General features: G+C 30.6%; 11 protein-coding genes across 11 annotated transcripts; 6 read left to right on the top strand and 5 right to left on the bottom strand.

Annotated features, from left to right (window-relative positions):
• Window positions 1–385: 385 nt before the first annotated feature.
• Window positions 386–2,797, top strand: ELE39_003330 (dynamin-related DRPB; the record flags this gene model as incomplete). Its single annotated transcript, XM_067346316.1, has 1 exon — window positions 386–2,797. A coding segment is annotated over one exon (2,412 nt), but the record flags the coding sequence as incomplete, so codon positions are not given.
• Window positions 2,798–4,182: 1,385 nt separating this feature from the next.
• Window positions 4,183–4,887, top strand: ELE39_003329 (uncharacterized protein; the record flags this gene model as incomplete). The annotated part of the gene is made up of 1 exon (XM_067346315.1): window positions 4,183–4,887. One exon carries the CDS (start codon window positions 4,183–4,185, stop codon window positions 4,885–4,887), a length of 705 nt encoding a protein of 234 aa, XP_067199909.1.
• A 153-nt stretch (window positions 4,888–5,040) lies between these two features.
• Window positions 5,041–6,501, bottom strand: ELE39_003328 (uncharacterized protein; the record flags this gene model as incomplete). Its single annotated transcript, XM_067346314.1, has 4 exons — window positions 5,041–5,697; window positions 5,759–6,041; window positions 6,109–6,278; window positions 6,442–6,501. 4 exons carry the CDS (start codon window positions 6,499–6,501, stop codon window positions 5,041–5,043), a joined length of 1,170 nt encoding a protein of 389 aa, XP_067199908.1.
• Window positions 6,502–6,882: 381 nt separating this feature from the next.
• On the bottom strand, window positions 6,883–15,930 carry ELE39_003327 (uncharacterized protein; the record flags this gene model as incomplete). The annotated part of the gene is made up of 1 exon (XM_067346313.1): window positions 6,883–15,930. One exon carries the CDS (start codon window positions 15,928–15,930, stop codon window positions 6,883–6,885), a length of 9,048 nt encoding a protein of 3,015 aa, XP_067199907.1.
• Window positions 15,931–16,515: 585 nt separating this feature from the next.
• Window positions 16,516–17,271, top strand: ELE39_003326 (bud site selection; the record flags this gene model as incomplete). Its single annotated transcript, XM_067346312.1, has 4 exons — window positions 16,516–16,618; window positions 16,756–16,815; window positions 16,875–16,962; window positions 17,199–17,271. 4 exons carry the CDS (start codon window positions 16,516–16,518, stop codon window positions 17,269–17,271), a joined length of 324 nt encoding a protein of 107 aa, XP_067199906.1.
• A 1,026-nt stretch (window positions 17,272–18,297) lies between these two features.
• ELE39_003325 (vacuolar ATP synthetase) lies at window positions 18,298–18,795 on the top strand (the record flags this gene model as incomplete). Its single annotated transcript, XM_067346311.1, has 1 exon — window positions 18,298–18,795. The coding sequence occupies one exon, from the start codon at window positions 18,298–18,300 to the stop codon at window positions 18,793–18,795; it is 498 nt and encodes a 165-aa protein (XP_067199905.1).
• A 450-nt stretch (window positions 18,796–19,245) lies between these two features.
• ELE39_003324 (nucleolar RNA-binding NOP10) lies at window positions 19,246–19,486 on the bottom strand (the record flags this gene model as incomplete). Its single annotated transcript, XM_067346310.1, has 2 exons — window positions 19,246–19,374; window positions 19,433–19,486. 2 exons carry the CDS (start codon window positions 19,484–19,486, stop codon window positions 19,246–19,248), a joined length of 183 nt encoding a protein of 60 aa, XP_067199904.1.
• Window positions 19,487–20,124: 638 nt separating this feature from the next.
• Window positions 20,125–20,622, top strand: ELE39_003323 (vacuolar ATP synthetase; the record flags this gene model as incomplete). Its single annotated transcript, XM_067346309.1, has 1 exon — window positions 20,125–20,622. One exon carries the CDS (start codon window positions 20,125–20,127, stop codon window positions 20,620–20,622), a length of 498 nt encoding a protein of 165 aa, XP_067199903.1.
• Window positions 20,623–21,455: 833 nt separating this feature from the next.
• On the bottom strand, window positions 21,456–23,243 carry ELE39_003322 (uncharacterized protein; the record flags this gene model as incomplete). The annotated part of the gene is made up of 1 exon (XM_067346308.1): window positions 21,456–23,243. One exon carries the CDS (start codon window positions 23,241–23,243, stop codon window positions 21,456–21,458), a length of 1,788 nt encoding a protein of 595 aa, XP_067199902.1.
• A 314-nt stretch (window positions 23,244–23,557) lies between these two features.
• ELE39_003320 (exonuclease V) lies at window positions 23,558–24,922 on the bottom strand (the record flags this gene model as incomplete). Its single annotated transcript, XM_067346306.1, has 1 exon — window positions 23,558–24,922. One exon carries the CDS (start codon window positions 24,920–24,922, stop codon window positions 23,558–23,560), a length of 1,365 nt encoding a protein of 454 aa, XP_067199900.1.
• A 433-nt stretch (window positions 24,923–25,355) lies between these two features.
• On the top strand, window positions 25,356–26,149 carry ELE39_003319 (YOU2 family C2C2 zinc finger; the record flags this gene model as incomplete). The annotated part of the gene is made up of 4 exons (XM_067346305.1): window positions 25,356–25,442; window positions 25,556–25,678; window positions 25,787–25,906; window positions 26,027–26,149. 4 exons carry the CDS (start codon window positions 25,356–25,358, stop codon window positions 26,147–26,149), a joined length of 453 nt encoding a protein of 150 aa, XP_067199899.1.
• Between the last annotated feature and the right edge of the window lie 66 nt (window positions 26,150–26,215).

Below are 26,215 nucleotides of genomic sequence, written 5' to 3'. Positions count from 1 at the left end.
TTATATTGGTAAATAAATAAATACAAAGTTGAAGAATCTCTGAAATTAATTAAGCTGGAAAAAGCATTATTTGACAATTAATGAGAAATTAGTAGAAATAGGATTTAAGTTAGTATAAGTTATATAGGCATAAATTCTGGAAGTTGATAAATAAAGAAATTAAACAAATTGATGTTCAATTAATTTGGAAATGTATCAAAACTTGAGAAAACTTATTAGCTTGGTGGTAAGTTTGGATTAGTAATTTTCTTTGAAAAATGAAATTTAGGTGAATCCGAATTGAATTTCAAACCCCACATACGAAATCGCATGCATGTGTTCAAATATTTGCCATTAAACATTCAAATTATGATTATGATGACTAATTATTCAACTTAAATTCTAGGATGAACTCAGAGATGTGGGACTACAACAGTACATTAATCTCCCTAGGATTTGTGTCGTTGGTACACAAAGCTCAGGAAAATCAAGTGTATTAGAATCTGTAGTTGGATTCGATTTTCTACCTAGAGGAGAAGGAATAGTAACTAGGCGTCCTGTTGAAATGCGTCTAGTACATATTCCAAGCAAGAATGGAGTGGATGAAGCTTATGTAGTATTTGAAAAGGATAAAAACAAGAAATTCACGGATTTTGAGAAAGTTAGAGAAGAAATTGATCGTCTTACAGATGAAGTGGCAGGGAAGAATAAAGGTATTGTAGATGATCCAATAATATTAACAATATATGGTACCCAATGCCCTGATTTAACTTTAATAGATTTGCCAGGTATTACAAGGGTGCCATTAAAAGGTAGTGATCAATGCGATAATATTGAGCAATTGACTAGAGATATGGCAATAAGATATGCAAGAGATCCAAGAACAATTATTCTAGCAGTAATCCCAGCTAATGCTGATATGTCAACTTCTGATGCTCTTCAACTTTCTAGAAGAGTGGATCCTAAAGGTTTGAGAACTATTGGTGTTGTGACTAAGATAGACTTAATGGATAGAGGAACAGATGCTTCGAAAATGCTTCATGGTGATGAGGTTCCGTTAAGATTGGGTTATACAGGCGTAAAGAACAGAAGTTCAGCGGATTTAAAGGCGGGAAAGTCGATTAAAGATGCATTAGAGGATGAAGCAACATTCTTTTCAACACATCCAGTTTATAGAAATCTTTCACCAGAATTGGTTGGTACCAAGAACCTAGTTTCTAAATTAACGAAAGTTTTATTCAAACATATTAGAACTTTCTTGCCGGATATTAGAAGAGAGATTAATGCAAGGATCAGAACTTTAACATCAAGATTGGATGAGTTTGGACAGTCAGTGCCTTTGGAAAGTAGTGACAGAACTCAGCTAATGTGGGCAATGATAACAGATTATTGTGAGATGATTAAAAATACCATCCGAGGCAAGTACGATAAGAGACTACAAACTTATTTTGACCATGGAGGTGATGGAGGAATGTCAAGCGGGGCCCAAATCAGAGTAATTTTTAATGAGCTTTTAGATGAGTATACTGAGAATGATGTAACTTCAGAACTCACAGATTATGATATTGATGCTGCAATAAGAATGCATGAGGGGGATTCTATGCCTGGCTTTCCTTCTCCTGATATGTTTGAGTATTTGATTTTGCCCCACTTAAGAAAGATCCAAGCTCCTGTTATGGAATGTTTAGACAAGGTCACCTCAGCTCTAGAGAACGTTAGTCAGAGGGTTGCACATAAAGTTTTTAGCAGGTTTCCCAAGCTTTCGGATCAAATACTAGATAGAAGTCAAGAGATCCTGCTTCAAGAGAAGGAGAATACTAAGACTATCCTTGAACAGTTGGTGGAAGCTGAAACTGGCTATCTATTCACAAATGACTCAAAGTACTTGACTGAACATGGAAGTGTGATCAATAATAACTCACAGGGTAATCCGAGCGACCCAAGTGGTACCGGCGCCAGGTCTGGCCAGATGGGCGCCAATGGAATGCAGGACTCTGGTATGATTCAGGTGGGGCCAGATGGGCAGCCAATACCAAGGGAGCAAACAAAAACTGCACAAATATTCAGTCAGGTTCAGCAGACTGTGGGGAGTGTAACAAACTCTTTGTCTGCTAATTTGTGGTCCCAAGATCCTTTTTCCCAAAATAAAGATGGGAATAAACGGAAAACCAGATATTCCCAACTATTCTTGAAGGAGATAAGAAAAAGACTGGATTCTTACTTTTCAATAGTTGTGAGGAATATTCGTGATTCTGTCCCAAAGATTATTGGCCACTTTTTAGTTAGACAGATCATGGATAAGTTGCAATTCCAATTGTATAATGAATTTAACAAGGCTGAGAGACTTTCTGATTTATTGAATGAGCCAAATCACATTGTTGAGGAGCGTAAGGCTTTGATGAATCAGTTGAATACTTTAAAGAAAGCTTCCACAATACTTCAAAGGGATCCCAATATTGCGGCTTTAACTAACAATGACTTTGATGAGCAATATGACAGTGATTTGCAGCAGATGCAAAATAACTTTAATCAAAAGATGCAATTCTCTGGAGGAGGAGTTCAACATGGAACAGGAAATATGAGGCAGCAACAAATACAGCATTCTCAATCTCAGAACAATTTCAGAAATAATCAGCAATCTGCACCAAACCAACTACTATCTTCTGGTGGTAGTGGGATAGGTGGGAATTCTGGAGGAGGATCTTCTCAAATACAGAATCCAAATATAAATAATTCCAGTTCAGCAAAGGCTGCTTTATTCTCCTCAGTTCCTGGGCAAAAACAAACTCAAAGGGATCCTCTTTTCGCTAATTTCTAAGTAATTTTTTTCCTTAATGTATCTCTTTTGACCATACAAACCATCCCTCCATCAGTGGCTCTACCTCCCAAATTATAGTAATTCTTTAGTCTTGGAAAAAATGAATGTTGTGATATCTTGATATTGAGGGGGAATGGAGGGGAAATGACGTAACACTCCAAGATAATACAAAAGGAAGGAAGTTAGAAGTAAGATGAATGGACTGAAATTACCTTTATTAAAGTGAAAACATAAATTAGTATTTATTCAACACACAAAGAAATACACTTCACTTTCTTGTTAAACTTTGATTAAGTTAACATGATATTACCACCTGTAATATTAAAGTAGATGATATAGTTAACGCTCTGTTACATTTTATTCTGAATTTATTAACTTTCTCTCCTGTTAATATTTGGTTTCCGGGCATTGCATGCATTGCAGTTGTGCCACACGGTTGTACACATGAAAAAAACTGCGAAACCGGTATATGAGAATGCGCATTACTACAAAATCTTGAAATTGGGGAAAATGCATGTAAGCAGTTTTGGGAAGTTAATTTAAAGAATAAAAAAGAGTTTTAATATTAAATATGAAAAATAAGGGAACAAAATTTCAAGTTAAATTTCGTTCGAGAACAAATTTCCCAGAAAAGAAGGTATGAAGAGTCAATGATTGAACTTACAAGTTATTAATTGGTAATGCTTTTCTATAACAAGTGGAATAAATCAGTGAATTTTGTATTTTCATTTGCTCGTAGTTTCGACTCATTTGAATTAATATTGAAGAAATAACAAGGAGTTAATTTGCAGTAAAGTATTAACTTAATAGTTTGAAAATAACTTTGGTGTAACTGAGCAAAATTCCAGAATGAGTATTGAATATTTAACGAGAAAGTGGGAAATTAAAGATGAATTAGGCGTCTAGATTGAGCAAAGAGTTTATTTGAGGGTGTTTTTCACTTTCAATTTAGCAAATATAAAAGCTAAACCAAACTATAATTTTCAAGCTGAGGGTAAGCTTGGATCTAACTATTTATTTGATTTAGAAATAGAGGCAAAGCGATTAAAAGGCGGTTTGGGGGCTAAAGTGCGAAAAGTTGATATTAATTTAAATGCGAAAAAATAAGTAAAAATTATAATTCATTATTGGAGAGAGTGGGTTTTTTGCTAATTAAAGTATTAAATCTACTGGGAATCTAATAGTAAACAATAGCTTTCTTCAAATTATTAATAGCATTAAAAGCTTAGGTTTTCTTGGGTTTAAGTATAAAGTGGGACTAATATAGAGAAATAACACAAGTTACTGAGTAAATCTCACGTGAAACTGTGATCAATTTATGACTTAAAAGAAAAAAGAAAATAACAGAAACAAAAGTTTATAATATATTTATTATATGTACATATATGTGGCTACAAATCTTATTTTTCTTGGTTTCATGTTTCCTCCTTGGAATAATAGTCTATTATTCATTCAAAGACGTTGAGATTGTGAATTCCCAAGATGAAATTCTTTGCGATGCATTCGTTTCATCTGGCAGACTAACGTTTCCCAAAAAGGATTTGAAACGTTATTTCCAATTAAGAGATGAGGTCGCTCCGCAAAATGTAGGTGTTGAAGAGTTCCGTCTAAGACTTAGAGCATCAACTCCGGAGCTAGTATCTGAGATGAAGAAGTCTCTATTAAGAGCAGCAATGGCAGTTCAGGATAATTATTCCAGAATTTCATCAGAATACGTGGGAAATATGCAATTGTATAAGAAATTACTTCTTTCAGAAAAACAGTGGTTATACGTTGAGAATTCTATGGAGGAGCTTAAAGACACTGTAGAATATATAAGAGGTGAAGCAAACTTAATTCAGGATTCCTGGGGTGATTATATATTTTTGGATGCCAGGAAGCTTAATGCTATTAGAAAACAACAAGAAGAAATGCGTTTACAAAAGGAAAGACTTGCTAAGGAGAAGGAGTTAGAGGAGAAGAAAGCTAAGGAGAAAGAGATAATTGAAAGTAATCTTGCTAACAAGATTGCTCAGGAGTTGCTAGATCAAGAGAAGAGTTTAGCTAATAACGAGAACAAGAACAATTCTGGTATTAAAAGAAGGAAATGACTTTATTATTGTTTTCTGGTATAAATTTCAAGAAAAAAAAAATTAATAGTTTATATTAAAGATACTCCAAATAGAGTGAAAATGAAAAACCTAATTGGGTAGATGATTAAATTTGGGTTTGAAGCTGTAAGTAAGATTTGGACTCTAAAAAAATTACACATCCATATTTGTGGTGATCTTCCAAACTTTGAAAGTGCATCCTTGGTCTTTTTCACAGCTTGCAAATCTTTCGCCAGACAATGTGAGTAATAGCTTTTTGTTACAAAAACTCTCAACATAAGGAATTGATTGGCTTTTTAATTTGATTTTTTGACTTTGCCTTTTATCCTGAAGAAATTGATTATCTTCATAATTAAATTTTAGCTTTTGTATATTAAGGTTTCCTTTTAAATCTCCATAAGTTAATATTAGCTCATCTTCGTAATATTGAAATTTAATGTTAAATCTTTGATTTGAGCCAAAATTTTCTCTGTCTAATTTAAAAAGTACATTGTTAGGCTTTCTCACGTCCCATATATACAAGTAGTCACTATTTCTATGACCAGAGATTAAGTGATAATCCATAAACTTAGAATTACAGAAACCATCCAACCAATAGAGTTCAGTTACTGGATTAAGATTTAAATAGCTATCATTCAGTTGAATCTGACTATGGAGGTCATTTAAGTCATGTAGAAAGATTGTGTTTGAAAAAGAGCCCGAAGCAAATACAGAGAAAGATCCTATTCCACTTGTTTTTAGTGATAAACAGGATATAATGCCTTTCTGGGATTTTTGATTTTCTACTTTACATTCTCTGGAATTTAGATTCTAAGAATATTAAGTTTGATTTTTTTAAAAAAGAGTAGTGGTGATGGTAGATTAAACTTACAATATATTTTAGGGTTTCACCGGAATAATAGTCATATACATGTATACAATTCTTTCCTCCTCCTAATATAATGGACGAATCTTTTGAATAGATGAATTCCAATGAGTAAATTTCATCAATTTCTTCATATTGGTTCTTCATATATACAGTTGTTATTAGTTCTCCATCAAAGTTATACACTTTTACTGGATAGTTTCTACAATTCAAAGCAAATAGAAGCGTATTTTCAGATTTTATCTGATCTCTTATTTGTTTGTTTCTACAAATACTTCTCACATTTCCTCTGAAATCATTAGATTTTTGAAAAATTTGAAAAATCATTTCTTAATAATGAATTTTATAAATCTTACCCTAGATGAATATACTTATAGTATGGAATCACATGAGTCCGTTCTCCAGAAAACGAGGTGTATAAATGAATAATATCACTCAAATCAAAGTAGTAAAGCTTGTCATTACATGCTATTAAGACTTTATTTTCAGTCTCATTTAATATTAGCCCAACAGGAGTATTATTATTCTGAAATTATGGTTATTAGTGAAAATAGTAAAAATGAAAGGCGTTTTAGTTTAGTTCAATGCAATACTAACTTGAATACTTTTTAACAGTTATTAACAAGGATTTCCCTGTTTTTCTAATAGAGGAAAAAACCACGCATTTAGAATCATCACATTAAACTTACACTAAGTTCACAGAATGCTATACAATCGATTGATTTGACTTCAAAATGCGTATCTTTCATTCTCCTTTAATTTATTCGATTTTTTGGCCTTTCTGAAACCCATAAAATTATTATTTTCATGTGGATAACTTAAAATCTGAGTCGTAAGCAAAAAAAACTCTTTCTCTAATGTCCATGAAAAAGGAAGAAATAATCACAATCTTAAACCCTAAAGCTCCTACTTTTATTACTTTAAGTTAAAAAAAACAAGCTAAGGAGTAAGAGAAAACGAAAAATAAATAATTCAAGAGATTAATCAAATTATTTAATAAGAAAAAATTCCCACGTATGGCGCCGAATGTTGCCGGTATATTGCAAGTGTTTTCTGCATGTGCCCATTCACATGCAGACAGTTAATAAAAGAAGATTGGGCGGCAGTTACAAAGCAGTCAGTTAAAGCAATTAAATTAAAAGCTGATTACCAAAGATAAGTTTGAATTTGTTGTATTCAGAATCATTTCTGGAGCAGTTTGTATTTTGAATCTTGCGTGAAGTGTGTGGAAGGTCTTCGTCATGCTTGGAAAGAACGGAATTGATGTTGTTGAAATTACAAAGGTTTCCGTTGTTTGCAGTGTCATAAAGAAGGTCTTGATAAGAAGAGTTAAGTTTTGAAGAACGTTCGTGATCATTAATTTGACGATTATTTTGGAGATTAGTCTGGATAATATCATTATAGTGGGAATTATAGTTATTGCTGCGTTTGTGAGATTTGAAGTGTTTAGGAAGTAAAGAATGTCTGAGCTGCTTGAATGTATAGGAAATGACTGGCCTAGCAGCTTGGCGTCTAAGAAAAGAGATGTATTTGTCAACCATTTCCTTGACGGTTCTGTGTTTCCTTCTTTGAGTGAATGAACCAAGTTCCAAAAGTACGTTGTTTAACGATACTGACCCACGATAAGTGACTTCAACAAGAATTGATGAGATTCGGAGGTAGTTAAAGTATAGTATATTTTTTGGGGAACGGTTCTGCGAATCTTCTGATGGGTTGTTTTGTGGCTGTTGGCTATTTAATATCAAAGAAGAGTTTTCGTGTTCAATTGTTGGTACAATTACATCGTTATTGGTATTACTATTGATGATGTGAATATTTCCAGTAGAAAGAGAATTATCTTCTTGAATCTTGGATGAAGCAGCCTCGGAATCAGTATTTGAGATTTGCAGCAAGTTCTGGGTATTGCTCCCAGTTTGTATCAAGAAAATGCTTGGCTGGTTAGTTGTTGGGGGTGGGAAAAATATATTATAGTAGCAGGAAGTAAGATACTGAGTAATGTTTACCCGAATTGGATGGACTCTGATTACAACACTTTCTAAAATTCGAATGTTATAGACTTCAAGTAGCCTAACTTGTCTCATGTTGATACGAATTGACAAAACATGGCCGTGCCCCTGATTAGTATGTCCATCAATATACATTGGATGAATTATGGAAACCTCTTCCTGGGAAGCTGCATTATGGTTGTTTTCAATTGTAGATGTCGAACTAACATTCAAGTTTGAACTATTGCAATTAAGAATTGTTCCTCCTCCAATGCCACTGGAAATTACATTTCCACTGCCAATACCATTCTTAATTGTGTTAAAGATATTATTTGGGTTAAGATTTAAATTGGAATTTGAAGTATTACAGCCAGTTTGATGATTGCTATTACAAGTATTATTACTATAGCCAGTAGAAACATTACAACTATTACCACTCGGACCTGGATTGATATTTGAACTACCATTGGACTGTACAAAGTCGTTATTTGCAGATAAGTGTATAAATGATGTATCAAACTCTATTATCGTTGAGTTTGAGGGGTTGTTGTTTGAGAACATAACGAAGTTAATATCTTTAGATTGGAAGTTTGAGAATCTTCTGTTGTTAATGAACATATCAACGTTCAGCTGATCTACGATACATTCTATCTGAAGTTTATACTGGTTGAGCTGGTTATTATCTCCTCCAGCCTGACACTGGATGTTGTCAACAACTGTGTAAAAGAGTGGATTATTTGCTAAAAACTTATCAATTTCAAACTTGAGCATATTAATCACATTCTTGTCGCTCAGATCACAGTTGGAAAGAATTCTTTTGGAGTTTAAATCTGAAGAGCTAGATTTGGGGTTGATATTCTTGGTTTTATTGTTCAGGCTCAATGAATCCATTATGTTAATCCTCTGGCCTTTTTCTTGTTTTTGGTCATAAAAGTAATTAGAGAAGGATAATACTGAAGGAGTCTTTGCTGTAGGATATGCATTAAAGCTGTATCCTTGTTGTAAAATCTGAGAACCCAAATTTTGAGCCTGTTCTCCAGAACTTATAACACCGGTTGTCGGATTCAAGTTATGCGAATAGTATATTGGAGGCGGAAGATTTCCACCTGTAATGCTGTTCATATTGGCTGAGGAGAAGCTCATGGAGTGATTGTTTACAGTTGTGTTGTTTGAACTGGTAAGAGTAGAAGGAGGATTGGACATGTTATTGGATACTTGATATGGTTGATTGCTTTTGCTTGTGTTTGTACTTCCGAGATCAAATGAATAAAAGATCTCGTTAATTGATTGGACTCTACTGGAATCAATTGAAACTGAGATTAGTTTTGAATACATTTTTAGTTGAGTACTTGGCTTTCCTGTATGAATTCTGATGCTAACAAAGATGGGAGTTGTCTTCAGAATCTCTTGACTAGATTCATAGAAGCCTCTCTTTCTGTCCGACTGGATCTCCTCTAAGAAGGGGGGGGAGGAGGAGGAGGAGGAGGAGGAGGAGGAGGAGAAGGAAGAGAAAAAGAAGTTTTCGGTCGCCGCCACAGAATTCTCGCTGATTTCTACCATGCGTCGATTCTCAGAATTAAGCCTACTGTGGTTACATTGAGAAGGACAGACTTGACAACTGTGTTCATCCCATATAAGCGATCCTTCCGACCTACAGCAATAAGAATTAGAAATTTCTGGAAGAATTGTGGAGTCTTCCTTATTTATCTCAAAAGACTCAAGATTTTTAGTCGACTGACTGATGATACAATCTCCAAACAAATCCCACATCAACATGTTTGAGAAGAAAATATCAACTGAAACAGGAAATATCTTTAGTACAAACTCGAACTTCTTGTTTTTGTCGTTAATACCAATTGAACAATCAATTCTGGGAATCCTAGATATAATTTGTTTAAATCCTCTCGATAAACAAATATGGCCAGCTTTTATTCCATGCCCAAGCTCTCCAAGAATCATGCAATCTATAATTTGGCCATATTCTAAAGGGATACTTATGTTAGTTTCAGTGTATAAGCAAATTCTTCTGTATTCTTGGATCATCTCAAAACTTGATTTTTGGTACTTGTCTGAAATTACATGCTCATCCAGAAGCGAGAAGTAGTCATTGCAGTAATCTATAAATACTTCATTGAGTTGATTGCTATTGCAATTGTTGCTTTTACTGCAGCCACTAATATTACTGTTACTATTTCCTCGAAAATGGCTATCTTCTTTATAATCTGTAGTAATTCTCGAAGAATATATCAATGTCTTGTTTAAATGGTACCTACATTCAAGACAATATTGGTTGTTTTTACCTTGAAAAATACTAAGATTTGTATTGGAGTCTTCCAAATCATCAACCAAAGTAAAAGTGCTGTTCATTGGATTCCGTTCTATAACTTGGAAAAGAAAATCACTCTGAGTATCTAAATCAGGTACTCTATATGTCTTCTTGGATCCTGGATAACTTGTTCCAAGAGGAAACTTACGATCGTCTCTTTGAGGCGCATGGTCTCTGCAGGTTCCAAGGCTATGCGTATTAATCATAATTTCGTTAATCTGGATATTGAGCTTTTTTCCCGGAATTAAAGGAATTGATGATTTATTATTTCTCTGTTTTGATGAAGATGAAAATTTCTCGTTTTTCAATGGTCTTCTTTCCGATTTTGACTTTAATATATTAATAAGTTTAATTAGAACTTCCAAGTAAACAATTGTTAATGTACTTAAACTAAATTGAGGAGCTCTTAAAACAAGCAAAACTGAGTCATTATTGCTAATCTCAAAAAAAATACCTCCAATTCGGGCTATTTCAAGCATTTTTGTTCTTGCACTAAAATTGGAAGATATCTGAATGTTCGATCCACGCAAAAGTTTGAAAGACTGGGATGGCTTAGATAATTGACTGAGTTTATATGGGAAGTACTCAGAAATGAATTGTACATCCTTGATTCCTAATATAAAATTTCCAATTTTCGAGTTGAAATATCTCAAATCAACCAAGACGTGGTTAATTACTAGACTAAAGATTTCATATCTCAAATTAATATAATTCAGAGAAATATTGAGCAAAAAGTTCGGTTTTGTTTGACTGTTATTCTTCACATAGGATGAGCCTTTTTGTTCAAAATTCAAGATTTTTTTGGAATTAAATAAATAGTCTGACTTTTTTGGCTTTAATTGATTACAACTCTCACAATAATATATGGAAATACAATCAAAATTGCTTTCATCTAAAAAGGATTCTAATATTGTGGAAAACTGAATCAGTTTCTCGGAGTCCAGATTTAAAGTCATGGGTATCATATGTATAGTATTGTCATTTTTATTCAAGTCATTTCCAAAGTATCTTTCTATTATTAATTTCTTATTTAACCCATCCAATACCAGTTTTATATAAAAATTCTTATCTGGCTTCCTTTGGACATTTATATTGATCTTTGAAATAGAAACTAGAGCACTCTTTAAAGAATATTTTTGATTGTTTGGATTGAAAGTTGAGCAAAGACTTTGAATTTTCCTCTTAGCCAGAGGAGCAAATATTTCTTTTGAAATTAGCCAAACAAGGATTCCCTCTTTAAGAAGCAGAGAAACGAATTCTATCTGACTCACAAAATCGTCTATTTCTTGACTTTCATCTTGAGAATGACTATTCTTTTTTAAACAGAATTCAATCTTTGGTAATTGTATGCATACTGAAGAATTATCATTCATTTCTCTCTGAGTTTGAAGGTTAATGTATGGAACTAAATACAAACTAGTCAAGTCCGAGGTGATGATAGAAAGAATTAGGGTGTTTTTTGAGATAATTGTATTTTTGAATTTTTTTGAGTAACTCTCAAAATTGCTTTTTCGGAAATTGGATTTGAAGTTTTTACAGTTTTTAATCAGCTCCAAAAGTGGATTTAAAAATTTTATGGTTTTAAAAGAACTGAAATTACTCAAGTGTAGTGAAGTCTTTGATTTTGAATAAATTGAAACTTTGACATCTGAGCTCAACTCAGGGACCTTATTCATCACCATCTTAATATCATTATTAACATTGTAATCCACATGAGAATAATTCCTTCTCAAATCAACAGCAATACTCTCACTAGAAAGAAAGATTTCTTTTCTAGATTGAATTATGGTTTTACTTCCATTCAAACTGAGTTGATTAAAAAAGCTAATAGAAATTCCTAATAAAGATACAAAAATATTGATTGGATTATAACTTGAATTAATGAGAAACCCTTCTTCCGAAGAGGGACTATTAGTAAGGTAGTTTGGAATTTTGTAACATTCTTTATCATTACAGGCAGATTTTGAATTGGATGTATGTTTTGTTCGGATACAAAGCCTTAAATTGTCCAATTTTACCTCAGAAATTGGCATGTTTGAAATATTATTGAGACCAGTTTTATTTCTTTGGGTTGGAGGATTGTCAATATTATAATTATAATGGATACATAAGTCATCCTTGGAGTAATTTTTATTTTTAGGAATTGAGAAACCAACAGAAAATCCTTCAGAATTTTGTGAAAACATAAAGCTAGCCAAAGTACTTAATATTAGATTCATCTTGGTTATTGAAAAGTCAAATATATTGTTACAGGAAAATATTATTGGGTGTTTACGTGAAAATGAAAGTAGTTTTCCTGTCCTGATTATTAAGGGAGGGTGGAATAGTTGGTAAAAAGTGATATATATATACTGGTAAAAGTACTTAAATATGGATTCCCTGTACTCACAATTCACTAAGAGTAATATGTCAAGCTCATCTATTTCAAGAATAAACCTTTTAGAGTCAAAAAGAATCATTCCATTATTAATATCGTTCAAGTTATTTTCAGAGTTTTCAATATTTCCAAGAATAGAAAGCAAAAGTAAATCCCCATTTACTGACAAATCTAAAATTCTTCTAAGCTGCTTTTTAAGACAAATTGGTGACTTAATTTTAGTACTTTTAAATGGAATATCAGATCTCATTCTAATAGTACTTGAACTTAAAATGTTGATACCAAAGTTATCAAATATCTTAATATTCTTCATTTTAATATCATAATTTCCATATTCATTACATCTATAAAGACTTAATTTATTGATTAATAGCTTAAAACCATCAAAAAAGTTTACAGAGATATCATCAAAGTCAAAATACCAGGTATACTTTAAAGAACCAGCTTTACTTTGTATTAAATCAGGAATACTCCAGAGTTGTAGGTTTCTATTCTTTAACTCTTGAGGATTGAATTCATTGATAATATTGAAAATATCACTTTTGATTTTCTTAAACTTTTCAAAATAATTAGATCTTTCATTACAGTAAAAGTCAAAATTTTCTTCAAATTGGTTATTTATTCCATAATAAACTTTGCTCAAGTTACTCCTTTTAATAGCAAGGCAGTCAATACTGAAACAACCTAAAATATAAAGGTATATTGGAATATAACAAGTATCAAGATTTCCATTAATACCTTTAAATCTAAGCGAAATCTTTTTATAATCCCAAGGTGAGATAATGATTGACTCATTAAGTTTGACTAACTGGTTTTTATCTCTAATTCTTGGTGAGATTTCAAAGTTAAATATTTGAATTCTTTGGTCAAAACATCCATACCGGTAAATACATGTTTTCTGGAGATCTAAAATGTCACAGTTCTGTTTAAAATTTGAAGGAAGATTTAAATATTTGGTAGATATATCTTCTAAATCAACAAATTCATCCATACTGTAAAGGTCTACATCTGTAAAAAGCATTGAAAAGCTCCTATTTAAGGATGTATTACAAATCTTCAAGTTATTTATTTTCAAAACGAAGAATCGATCATTATTATTATCATCATCTACATTATTTCTATCTTCTTTATTATTAATATTGAATTTAGAAATAGATTCGTAATCAAAGTCAGTTCTCCACTCATACCTTTCTTTTGGACCAAAGGATTCAACAAAACAATCTTCACAGTGATTATTAGATTGATCATTCTTCTTGATAATGTTTAGTTCATGGTTAAAGCAACTAATATCATTGGTTTGAATAGTAATATCTTTGATTTCTAAATAAAAAAGCAAGTTAACAACAAAGTCTTTAATTGTCATAATCTCCTTCAAATATTTATTATTTTTAATAAGAAAATCACTTTTAAGAATATCATCATCTTCCAGTTCAATTCTTAATGGTATTTTTGGAATTTCTTCTGTTGATTTTTCTATAAATGGTTTTTCAAATATATGATGATGATTATTATTATTGCTACTATTATCGATATTAATTTGGTTTTTAATCTTGGAAAGATACTTTTTAAATTTAATTAATTGAAGAAATATTGTCAGATTCTGGTAAAATCCATTCTCCCTCCAGATTCCAAACATTTTTTGAATAGAATTCTTCAAGTAAAGTTTAACAAAGTTATTGTCTGAAATCTCAATAATTGATTTATAATGTTCAATTATAAACATTCTATCGAAAGTAAAGTTTCCATCTCTTATAGTATTTGACATAATTTGTTTTGAAAGATAATGGTTTTCTTTATGGTTTAAATACAAAATAGAATTCCCAAAGATAAGCTTACTTCCAAAAACAAGCTTTAAACTTCTTCTTGTTTTTTTCTTAAAATCTTTTGTATCTAAATCAGAATGATTGGAATCATTACTAATTAAATTAAATTCGGATGTTTCTGAGTTTGAAAGATCAAAATCATAATCTTGATTATAAAGTTTGAGACTACTTTGAAGATATTCTAGAAAATATTGGATAATAAGATGTGCCTCAAATTCATGAAATAAGATTTCAAAGCCTGAGCTGGATTGAGTATTATCACAAAATATTAAAGATGGTTGAGAAATTTTGAAAGTAATTTGTAGTTGTCTATCTAAATTCTCATTCATTATAAGTTTTTGTTTATTTCTAGAAATTTTGTCTTCAAAATTACCAAATGAAGGAGGAAAAGGAGAATAAGAGGATGAATTAGAAGATGAATTAGAATATGACAATGATGATATACTTGGAGAAGAAGGTGGTGCTAAATTAATAGGAGAAGTTGGCAGTATATTGTTGCTCAGTAATTGGTATTTTGGAGATAATTTAATAATTGGATCTGATTGATTAATAATATTTGGATCTAATACTTGGAGATTATTTTTATTATAAATACTTTTATTCGATTTCTTATAATTGAATTTAATTGTATGAAAGATATAGATCAATTCACAAATTATTTCTGGTATTAATGTAATCCAAAGTTGATTCATTTCAATATTTACATTACGGAGGATACATACTCTAATATCAGACCCAGACATAGAATGCATTAACTTTAATTTAATATTCAATTTATTATTTACATAAATTAAAGGGGGATAATTGGTTTGATTTTGATAATTTTTCTTTGGTATAGTTTTATTGGATTTTGTATAAAACTGTTTAAGAATATAATTCATAATATTTGAACTATTTTTGGATGATAAATTATATTTATTATTGGAATCTAAATAAAATGTATGACATCTCTTTTCAGAAATTGTATTTTCAATAGGATTTAAATACAATACTGGATTTTCAATTTGAAAATTCACCATAATTCCACCAAGATAAGCTTTTGGAAATATACTCAAACTATTAATATCAAGTTTGGAATATATACCATACTTCATTTGAATACCACATTTCTCACATCTTCCATCTTGATTAATTTTTAGATTTCTATAAATTCCAATACATTTACAATCAACCATATAAATTTGGAATTGGATATTCTCAAGTTCAAATATAATAATTCTAGAAATGATTTGTACTATGACAATTAGCATTAAATTTCTAATAATTCCAATACTACTATCACCAGTATCAATCTTAGTCTTTCTAAATAACTGGTTTTGTAATTTAGAATAGTGGGAAAGATGATTATGACCAAGTTCTTTCTTTTTGTAATGATTTTCATTCAAGATAAAACAAATACAGTTACTTTCATTTAAAATAAACTTAAGTTTCCAAGATTGGAATCTAATTGAAATTTTTGAAATAAAAAGCTCAAATCCACCAATATTATCATACTTTTCAAGACATTTTTCAAGTATCTTTATTTTCAAATTCCCAAGTGAAAAAAATCCAGAAAAAGAAACTTCAAAGCCTTTTTTTTGAAGGAATTTCTTTAGAACACGGATAAATATATATAATAAAGAAAATAATATTAATGTTATTGAAAGAATAATTTGTAAAGCACTCATTTTTTTTTGATTGCTTTTTCAAATTTGTATTCATTCAATAAATTACACTAATATTGCATTTGATTTGTATATTACTTTAATTATTTAGTTATAATTAATACTATTACATCTCAGGGTCATTAAAGACACAAATTGGTGACTATTGAATAAAGTTTTTAATAATTTCTTCAACAAACTTTTATATATTACTTGTTTAAAGACTATATTATTTATTATATATTCAGTTATTCAAAATCAAGTTCTTTTATCAAACTTTTTTAAAGCAAACATAAATATAAACCACAACTCCATATGATTGTTAAATTGTTTTTGTATTCTTTTCTCCATAAATTAATTAAGTTATAATGAATTTTTCTCTATTCCACACAAATTTATTAAAGAATTAAAGTAACGGGCGCCACATATGTGGCGCCTTTTGTCAGTCTTGACAATGGTATTTATAATAAAGATGAAATAAAGATTTTATTTTCTTTTTATTGATGAATTTCACCAAGTGTATAATAATAAAGTAATTTTTGGAAGAAAATTTTCAAATTTTAATTAGAAAGGATATATTTTTGAATTTTTAGTTATCTCAAGATTTCAATGGGACTTGGCCAAAGAAAATCTAGAAAAGCAGGAAAAGCAAAGAATAGAGCAGTAGGAAAGCATGTGAAAACTAAAAGAAGAACGAAAGACTTTGAGACTGGTGAGTTTTATTAGTGAGAAGGGGAAAGAATTTTTAAAAAAGCAAAGAAAAAAAAAATAAAACAATTGCAAATATATAATATATTCTTCCTTCTTTCCTTAATTTCTTAAATATTTCTATTATTTCTTGACATCTAGTTCAGAATGATTATATAAAAGGTGTGAATTTACCGGTGGATGTGGATTTACCAGGGCATGGTATGTTAAAATGATTAAACATATTTATTAAATTGAATAATATAATAAATAAACTTTAGGCCAATTTTATTGTATTACATGTGCAAGGTATTTTATTAATTCATCATCTCTAATGTCTCATAATAAAAGTAAGGACCACAAAAGAATGTAAGTTTTATATTATTCAATGAGATTATGGTTGTTATATGAATAGGAAGAACAAAAGGAGAAGGATAAGAAGAACAAGAAGGAAAAAAAAAAAATAACAAATGAATGAAAATTTTATAATTATTTGGAAAAAATCCTTCCTTTCTTTTATTTTCCCTTCTCCCAATTTATTTATTTAAATACTATAAAAGTCATAATCACATCAATTTAAATGTTTTTACTAATAATTTTTTTAGGTTGAAAAAAGTTCAGACAGAAGAAGCATGGACTGAAAACCATTCAATGCTTGCAGCTGAAATGACAAGATAACTAGTTAGATTTTTAAAATATATATATATATTTATACAATAACGTTAATTTCTTTAATAATTTTTTTTTACAATTTCCGCTTGGCTTATTACGTGTAGTTTGCATGTGGAAATTGTAAATGGTATACAAATTACATGCAATTATTTATTTTTTTCCTTCCCTGTATGTATTACATTACTGCTGTAAACTTTGACGTTTGTGCATGCATTCATTCACATCAAATGTTATTTTTAATTAGGAGAGGGAATAAACAGTAATAGGGAGGTAAGAATAGAAGAAACCTGTAGTTGACAACCGAGGCTTAGCATAAAAACAACGAATCAAGTTAATATTTTTCAGAAAATGTTTTAAAATGTGAGAAGTGAAGCGAATTGAAAATAAGTGATTAAAAAGAGTAGCAATAAATTGCTCTGTTGACCAACTGTTGGTTATAAATTACCCATATTCCATATATTGCATGTGTTTTCAAAATTAACATTAAAATAAATGAATTCTGTCATGCAAGTAGAAGGAATGAATATTTGACTTAATAGCAAAAGAGCAAATTAGTGGAGTATTGGATAAACAAGTAATAATATCTACGTTTTGTTGTTCAGCTTCCTAAAAACTAATCAAGTTAATATTAAACCATAAGAGTATGGGCATTAATCCATTGTATTAACTGTCTGGAAAATAGGGGGAGAGGGGTGATAATGGAAAATATTTCAGCCAAAAATTACTATTGTAAAGCAATAGACAATGGGCGGGAAGGAAAATTGTCTCATGGCGGTAAAATGGGCAGGCCTGGCGAATATTAAGAATTCATTACCAAAAAGAAGAGGAAAAAATTATTTAAGGGGGAGAGGAATAGCTACGAGAAAATAATAAATTAGATAAAGGATTCCAGTTGGAAGACTAATTAGAGAATATTAGACTGGTAAACGTTTATTGGAAAAATTCTCAAGTTTGTGGAATCTTGAAAAAAGAGAGAATATTTATTAGTTATTGCATTACTAAAAAGAAAGTTCGAAATAAGATTAGAGAAAAATGGCACCTCCATTTTGTACACCAACAGCAACTTTATTTGGAATGCTAGGTTCAACTTTGGCTACTGCCCTATCAAACTTGGGAGCAGCTTATGGTACAGCTAAAGCAGGATTGGCAATTGCATCCTGTGGTGTAATGAGACCAGATCTAGTTATGAGGTCAATTATTCCAGCTGTTATGGCAGGTATTTTGGGCGTTTATGGTTTAATTGTAGGAGTCATTATTTGTTCTCAAATAAGGACAGACTATTCATTATATCAAGGATATTGCCATCTTGCTGCTGGAATTATTTCTGGTTTCAGTTGTGCTGCCAGTGGCTTTACTATTGGTGTTGCAGGAGATGCAGGAATTCGTGGTACTGCTCAACAATCTAAGCTATTTGTTGCTTCAATGCTTATACTTATCTTTGGTGAAGCTCTTGCAATTTATGGCATTATTGTTTCATTGGTACTTATTTCCAGTCCATCTGCAAACAATCTTTGTGTACCTATTAAGTAATGGTTAATATAACTGATCTTACTATTACTACTATCAGTGTTTATAATCACTATTAATATTATTAATATCAACATTATTATTATCATTTTTTTTTCCAAAGGTATAATATACTTTCAAGAAGATTATTCATTATATGGTGACCTAATTTAAATATAAAAGGATTTATACAAAGAGCAAACAGAATGGATTGATGATAATAATAATAATAAGTAGATTAAGTACTTTTATCTATATTAGACAATTATTCAATCTATTATTAGTTTTTTTTTCAATAATATTCTTTATTTTATTTATCTAGTATCCTGTTTTTGACTTAAAATTCCTAATTAGTCCTTATTTCTGTCTAAATTAATGAATGTTGTTATGGCAATTTATCAAGCAATTCTAACAATTTCACAGTGGTGTCTTCGTTGAAGCCCAAGCTTTCACTTTGCAAAAATTATCTCCATTTTATTGACGTTGAGTTGGTAACAGTCCGAACCTCTTTTTACAGGCAATTCTTTGAGATGAGTAGATATCATCTGGAGAAAATCTCGCTGGGTGAGCTGAAAATGTGATTTCTCCATCCTTATTCACTGTCTATAATTTTTCAACATGGTTAGCCACTTATAATAGAAAAAAAAGACCAGAAACTTACCGATAATGTATATACTCTTTCTCCTTTTTCGTTCTTATAAAACCTCAAAAACATCTTTGATTATTTCACCCTAACTTTTTTAGTCATAATGCATTGTTTCTTGTATTTCAAATTTATTAATCAGGCGCCAAAATGGCGCCAATAAGTTAATTTGATTTAATTTCATGTAAAGTTAATTATCCTTTGAAATACTTTGAATATTTCAAAGAATTAAAAGATATATAAATTATGTGATTAGTTTGAAACATTGGAGATAATCGGGAGTAGGTTTTTAATTGAGAAAAAAAAATATATATATATATATATGAAAATGTGCAGTGCAAAAAAATATATGAATTTAGATAAGTTAAGGAAAAGAAAAAAGGTCAATTTCTTGAATAAAATAAATTTAACTTTTTAGAAAAAATCACTTCAGTTTATTTTTTAATAATTGATCTAGGAGGTATTTTTAGTTTACTCAAAAAATATAATTTGGGCAACTTTGAAAAATAATTGAAGTATTACCGCCACAATATGGCGGTAAGATTTATCCAATAATGTACCCCCAAGAGACAAATTCTAACTAGTATTAGGCAAGCTTGTTTAAAACATAGAAATTTTTTTTCTATTTAAGAATCGTAAATACTAGAACTTGTTATATAATTAAACGATAATCGCTGAAAGGCAGTTAGCTGAATATTGGTATAGGAAAGATGATCACTTGTGACCCAAACAGTTTGTTCTTTGGATTTATGGGAATTGCAGGATGTTTGATTTTTGCAAACTTGGGAGCAGCTTATGGAATTGCTAAATCAGGTGTTGGTATTTCATCTATGGCCGTAATGAGACCAGATTTAATTATGAGATCAATTATTCCAGCTGTTATGGCCGGTATTTTGGGTATTTATGGCTTGATTGGTTCTTTGGTCATTTTCTTCCAGATGGGAGAACCAAATTTGTATTCTGCCTACACTGCCTATGCTCAAATGAGCGCTGGTTTGGTTATCGGTCTCAGCAGTTTGGCTGCTGGTCTTGCTATTGGTATTGTTGGTGATGCTGGTGTTAGAGCTGCTGCTCAGCAACCAAGACTTCTCACTGGTATGATTTTAATTTTGGTTTTCGGAGAAGCTTTGGCTATTTATGGTGTCATTATTGGTATCATTATGGGTACTACAAAGCCAACTGGACAATTATGCGCATCATACATTTAAGACGGTTCCTAAATACTTTTTTTTTGTGACTTAAAGACTATAAAGTTGGAGATTATAGCCGATAAGAGTAATGAAAATTTTTTAAAATTGTCCATTTAAGTTTATAGTGATATGGAGAACATTTTCCTCTTTTTCTGATTTTAGTATTTACTTGAGTTGAATTGGCAACTTTTATTTACTCATTTAAGCTGATTATACGTGTTGTCATTTCTGCTCTTGTGGACATACGGGTTCATGGTTGAATAAAACGATTTAAAAATAATCCATGTTGCATTTTGATGCAAGGCATTATAAACAAATTGTTGAGGTTCTTTAATGGCCATTTTTACTCTTAATTGCTATCGCTTTTCATCTTTTACTTAAGAGCTCACAAAGATTTATATAAATGATTCAAAGCAAACAAGTAATACTCCATGAAATACATGCAATTTTTTCTTGAATCCGCATGACAATAATATTTTTTTTGCGCGGCAACGTTCTAATTAATTTTCATGTAAATGCCGATATTGCTTGCATTGCATAACATGCACAATTTCCACATGAAATTATTAAGTAATGGCTTGGCTGCGTAATGTATGCATGTATTCAGTTATTAGAGGGGGAGGCACTAGTTATAGTTTATTTAAATAAATTGTTTATGAAGAGGCTATGTAGTTTTCTTTCACATTTCAGTTATGGTATTTTGTAGGGGTTGTTTTTTCTCTTTTTTTCTTTTTCTCTCAGTTGGTCTAACTGGTATTTCTAAGTTAGTTAAACGAAAGATATAGGGAGTTTGTATTACATTGAACAGGGTCGGATAAGTAATTAAAATATTAAGTTTAGAGAGATCTAATTCAAGCATTAATGGGGACTTTTGTGAGCCACTTTTGAAGAATAAAGTTCAGTACTGGTTTTGAAACACCAGTTACTGAGTGGTATTGATGATTTTTAATGCATAAAACGAATGAATATGATTCTGTGGTATTACCGGCATTTGGAAGAAGCTTTGAAGGCCACATTTCGAAAAATAGAAAAACATTATTGGAAATTTGAATACATCTTTCTTTCTCGGACGAGTTATCATTTTCAGCATTGATATCTTCATCAGCGACAATTCCTGCTCCAATACCACCTGCACCAACACCAGCAGCTCCTAATAACCCTCCGCCAACTCCTCGTGTTGACCCGGAATTACCAGTAGTAAGCTTCCTTGACATATATGTTGAGTTGGCATGGCTAGACTGAGTTCTTGCCTTACTCCAAATATGTGCAGATTTCTTTGACTTCATGATTGGAGGAATTGGACAAGGCAAATCAATCTTTCGATAATTATTTGCAACTTCATTCTTTGCAAGATAGCAATCTCCAACACATATCCAAAGTCTTACATCTCCACAATTGTCTGGATTACATGAAAATCTTCGTAATAATGGCACACAATTATTGTTTTCCTCATCCATAATGCAGGAAAACATAAACACGTTGTATGGTTCAAATGCATCAGGAGAAGTTCTGGTAAATATATAAACAGATTTCTCATTGGATGATTCTTGTGTAATATAGCTATGATAATTATCAATAATCTCTTGGCATCCATCAGATAAAACTCTGTTCCAATACTCTAATTTAATATTAAAAGGTATTAAATTACCTGTTGCACCAGGATCTAACTTTGATATAAATTCATTCAATAAATTAATAGTTCTTCTACAATCTGGCTCTAAAGCAATATTTGAGAGTCTTCTTAAAAAATCTCGATTAATTGCAGCCTTAAATGATGGGTCCAAGTTATTCAAATCACCAGTTTCGCGTCTTGGAGCATTCACTACTTTTGAATGCGTACCTTTAAAGTATTTATCTAAAGCATGCCTTCTTGAAATGATAGAGGCATTTCCTCTGGGCTTATGCATTATTAACAGCTCCTCAACTTCATCTTCTATATCTACTTCTGGTAGTGGGGCTGGTCCCATAACTCCAACTGGTATTGGAGTCTTATTCTTTTTATAATTAAATCTTCGTGATTTAGGTTCTTGAACTATTACATCAAAAGGTAAATAGCTTCTTGCTTCTGACATTGTACTCCCATTCCCAAATTTTACTCCCATCTTCACACTATTTAAATATAGTCTTGCATACTGGCGACCTACAGGAAGAGATGGAGATATATATTCAATCATTGTATCATTAATTCTTCCCTGGCATAAATGCTCCCCAAATTTTATCCCAACCACGGTATCCTGTGGAAGAGGAGATAACAGTGAAATATAACATGCCTGCTGTCGATTTGAAGCTAAAATGCTTGTATATGTATCTACCAACACGTATTTATCACACATATCTGGCATCGCTATTCCATCTTCATTTTTAATAATCTTATTTATATCATTTCGCCTTTCATTGGATGGATCAGAGGATAGCCATAGTAAGCTTGAGTCTCTTCTAAATGGACTTTCAGATGCTACAACACTATTTACCAAATTAGTCCCCAAACGACTTCCTTTTCTTAAATTATTGTACTTTTTTAACTCTGGCGCGCTTTCCACCCCCTCCTTGCATGCATTTCCAAGTTCTTTGCATAGTTTAGTTTCATATTCATTAATAATTTTGCAGCATTTAGTCGATAAAGCCGAGCTTAATGGCATTATATATTAAAATGATCAAATTCTACTAATTTTTTTTTAATTAATAAAGTGAATTAGTAATCTCATTGATTTATTAATTAATGTTTTTGCCTTAAAAAGCGTGTGTTAAGAAATTTTATTGATTATAATTATGGCACTATTTAAGCTTCACACATATTCAACAATAAATTAAATTTAAATTGTTAAAAAATAATATCTTCATTTTAATTTTTTATGAATACAAGAAAATATAAAAAATTATATTAACTTGAATTATTTACCACTAAATTTTTCTATATATTGAGATTAGCACCACACTATAGAAATTAAAGTAGTTAGGAACAGTTTAGTGCTGAAATAAGCTCATTAGATGACGATTCTTCTAAATCTTTAAGCAGCAGTGACTCTAATTCATTTTGACGGATTTGCTCAATACATTTCTCTTTTTCTTCTATTGAAAGAGGACATACTTGGCAATATTCAATTACATTACAAAACTTACATTTCCATGCTTCTGAAATTCTGACAAATTCAGTTTCCCTAGAGCCGAGCCACCATCCCAATAAGTAATCTAATTCAAGCTCAATAGTCTGCTCTGAAGACTTGTACCATTTAGTAGCAAAGGTCTTGCCTTGACAATCGTATTCAACCTTCATTTCTGACTGAATATCTGGAAGTTTTGAGAAGCTAAGGAGCATATTAAAACCAATTTCAAGAGCGTTTTTGAAGTCTTTTAAGACGTTTTTTCCGTCAGTATCAACTTCAGACTCGGCCTCAGAATGTACTTCAGGATGAATTTGATCTTCATTTTTATCATGAATATTAACTTCAATTTCAGCTTCAATAATATCTTTTTCTTTAGAAGGTTGCTTTCTTTTAGCATCTTCCAATTCTTGAAATTCTGAAAAAGAAATAAATGGGTCTAAACCATGAAATTCAAAAATACCATTCAAGAACCTGCAACCAGAGCAACAGTTTGACAAATTCATTATTGAAGAGAAACTCAAGTATTTTTTAATTGCATTAGAGTCCATTAGATTTGGATGACAAGACTTCCAGATTTTCCCAAAATTAATCATTTCATTCAATATCTTTCTATATAATCCAAGCTGTAGAACTGTAGTCTTTTGCTGAACGTTACTTGGAAGAGTTGTATTTCTTCTAGTTTTTGTATCTGAAATCAAAATAATAAACTTGTTAATGTTTTTCGATGTATATTTTATATTATTAGTTTCGCCCATTCCATTTAGTTTTGGTTTAAGCTGTAATGAATCAATTATTCCCCTCAACATTATTCCTTTGTGAAATCCTATTATTGGAAGTTCACGAATATATCCTCTTTCAATAAGTCCATCCAACAAATTTACTATACTTAAAATTTCAATAGCCATTTTCTCGTATTCATTCTCTACTGTTACACTAAGAACTTGGTGATCTTCTAACTCTAATTCTTCATGGTGTTTAATACCTTCCTCAATAGCCTTACTTGTAATTTTAATGTTATTCTCAAGACAAATTTCTAAACTTTTTTCGCACCACATTTGCCTTGAAAATGTAGTCACCCCTAGTGCTGGTTTACTTTTAAACTTATTAATTGGTGCAATCACTTCTAATAACTCCTCATAACTTGAACCTTCTTCCTTCTCTTCATCATCATTACTTTTTTTCCTCCTTTTTATTCTAAATGATGAAATATTCATTATTATTATTATAACTTATCAACATGTAATTTATTTATTTTGCGTTAATACCGGTATAGGAATGTGTGCTTTTGTTTTTTCATTACGAAATTACATGCAATTCCATGTGGAAAAATAATTTGGAGAGATAATTAATTCTTTAAATATTTCTGTTTCTATTTTATAGAAATAAAAAACCGAAAGAAATGTTTAAAATTATACTTAAAAGTTTAGTTTCTTCTCAAAAATTAGATCAAAATAAAAATTTTAGTTTTTTAATACTAAATAAGTTTTGATCAAAAGTATAGAGTTTTTTGCTGGAGTCATAACTTATTACCAATAAAAAAAACTACTCCGCCATTTCCCTCTCCCCCCTCATCAATTTTTATTTCCACCCGGCCAACTATATAAGAGTAATTTTGACAATAATAGTCAAAAAAGTAAAATTTTAAAAATGTCAAATATCACAGTTGACTTGGTTAATAAAATTGATGAATATATTGGAGATTTTAGGAAAAAATTCGAAGACCAAGTTGATGATGTATGTTTTCCACCTTCAAAAACTAGTTTTCAATATATTTAATTTAAAATCTTATTAATAATTAATATCAATAAATTATGATTATTTCTTATAAACTTGATAAACATTTTTAGATTACATTTTCTACTTTGAATGATCAGAAAAAAGCTTTTGAATGTTCTTCCAACTGTATTTCAAAGTACATCAAAAATTCGGACAAGAGAAAATCAATAGAAAATATTCAAGATTGTTTAAAGGTTTGTTAAATAAATTAATATTAGTAATATTAATAAGATTATTTAATAAAAATTTCATATTTACAAATAAACTATTCTTCCCATGTTTGCTTTCAAATTATAATACAGAAATGCCAAGATCCTCTTGAAACTTTCCAAAATAAGGTTAATGAAGAGTTAAATATTATTAATGAAAATGTGATGAATTGCCAACAGCTTTGCTTCAATAAATTTGAAAATCTATTTAAGGTAAGCTAAAATTCACAGGGTAAAATATATTTATATATAAGTGTATTTAATTTTATTTCTGCCTTGAATAAAAATCACGAATCTTATTTTCTATTACGTAAATCATTTTAATACAAATAGAAACCGAAAGATCTTCTAACTAGTTTAAATAAAGATCATGATTTAATTAAGTGTTATACGCAGTGTTTCACTGATAATTATCCAACATTAACTGAAACAAAAAATCGACTAATTAAAAAATAAAAATAACTTTTAAAAATACAATAAATTGGTAATGAGTTATTTTATTCACTACTACCCCACATACAA

This window comes from Cryptosporidium sp. chipmunk genotype I (genome assembly GCF_004936735.1).
Source record: "Cryptosporidium sp. chipmunk genotype I strain 37763 chromosome Unknown contig_50, whole genome shotgun sequence".
Classification (NCBI taxonomy): Eukaryota; Apicomplexa; class Conoidasida; order Eucoccidiorida; family Cryptosporidiidae; genus Cryptosporidium; species Cryptosporidium sp. chipmunk genotype I.
Note: the sequence above shows the minus strand (reverse complement) of the source record. Positions and strands in the feature narration are given on the sequence as shown.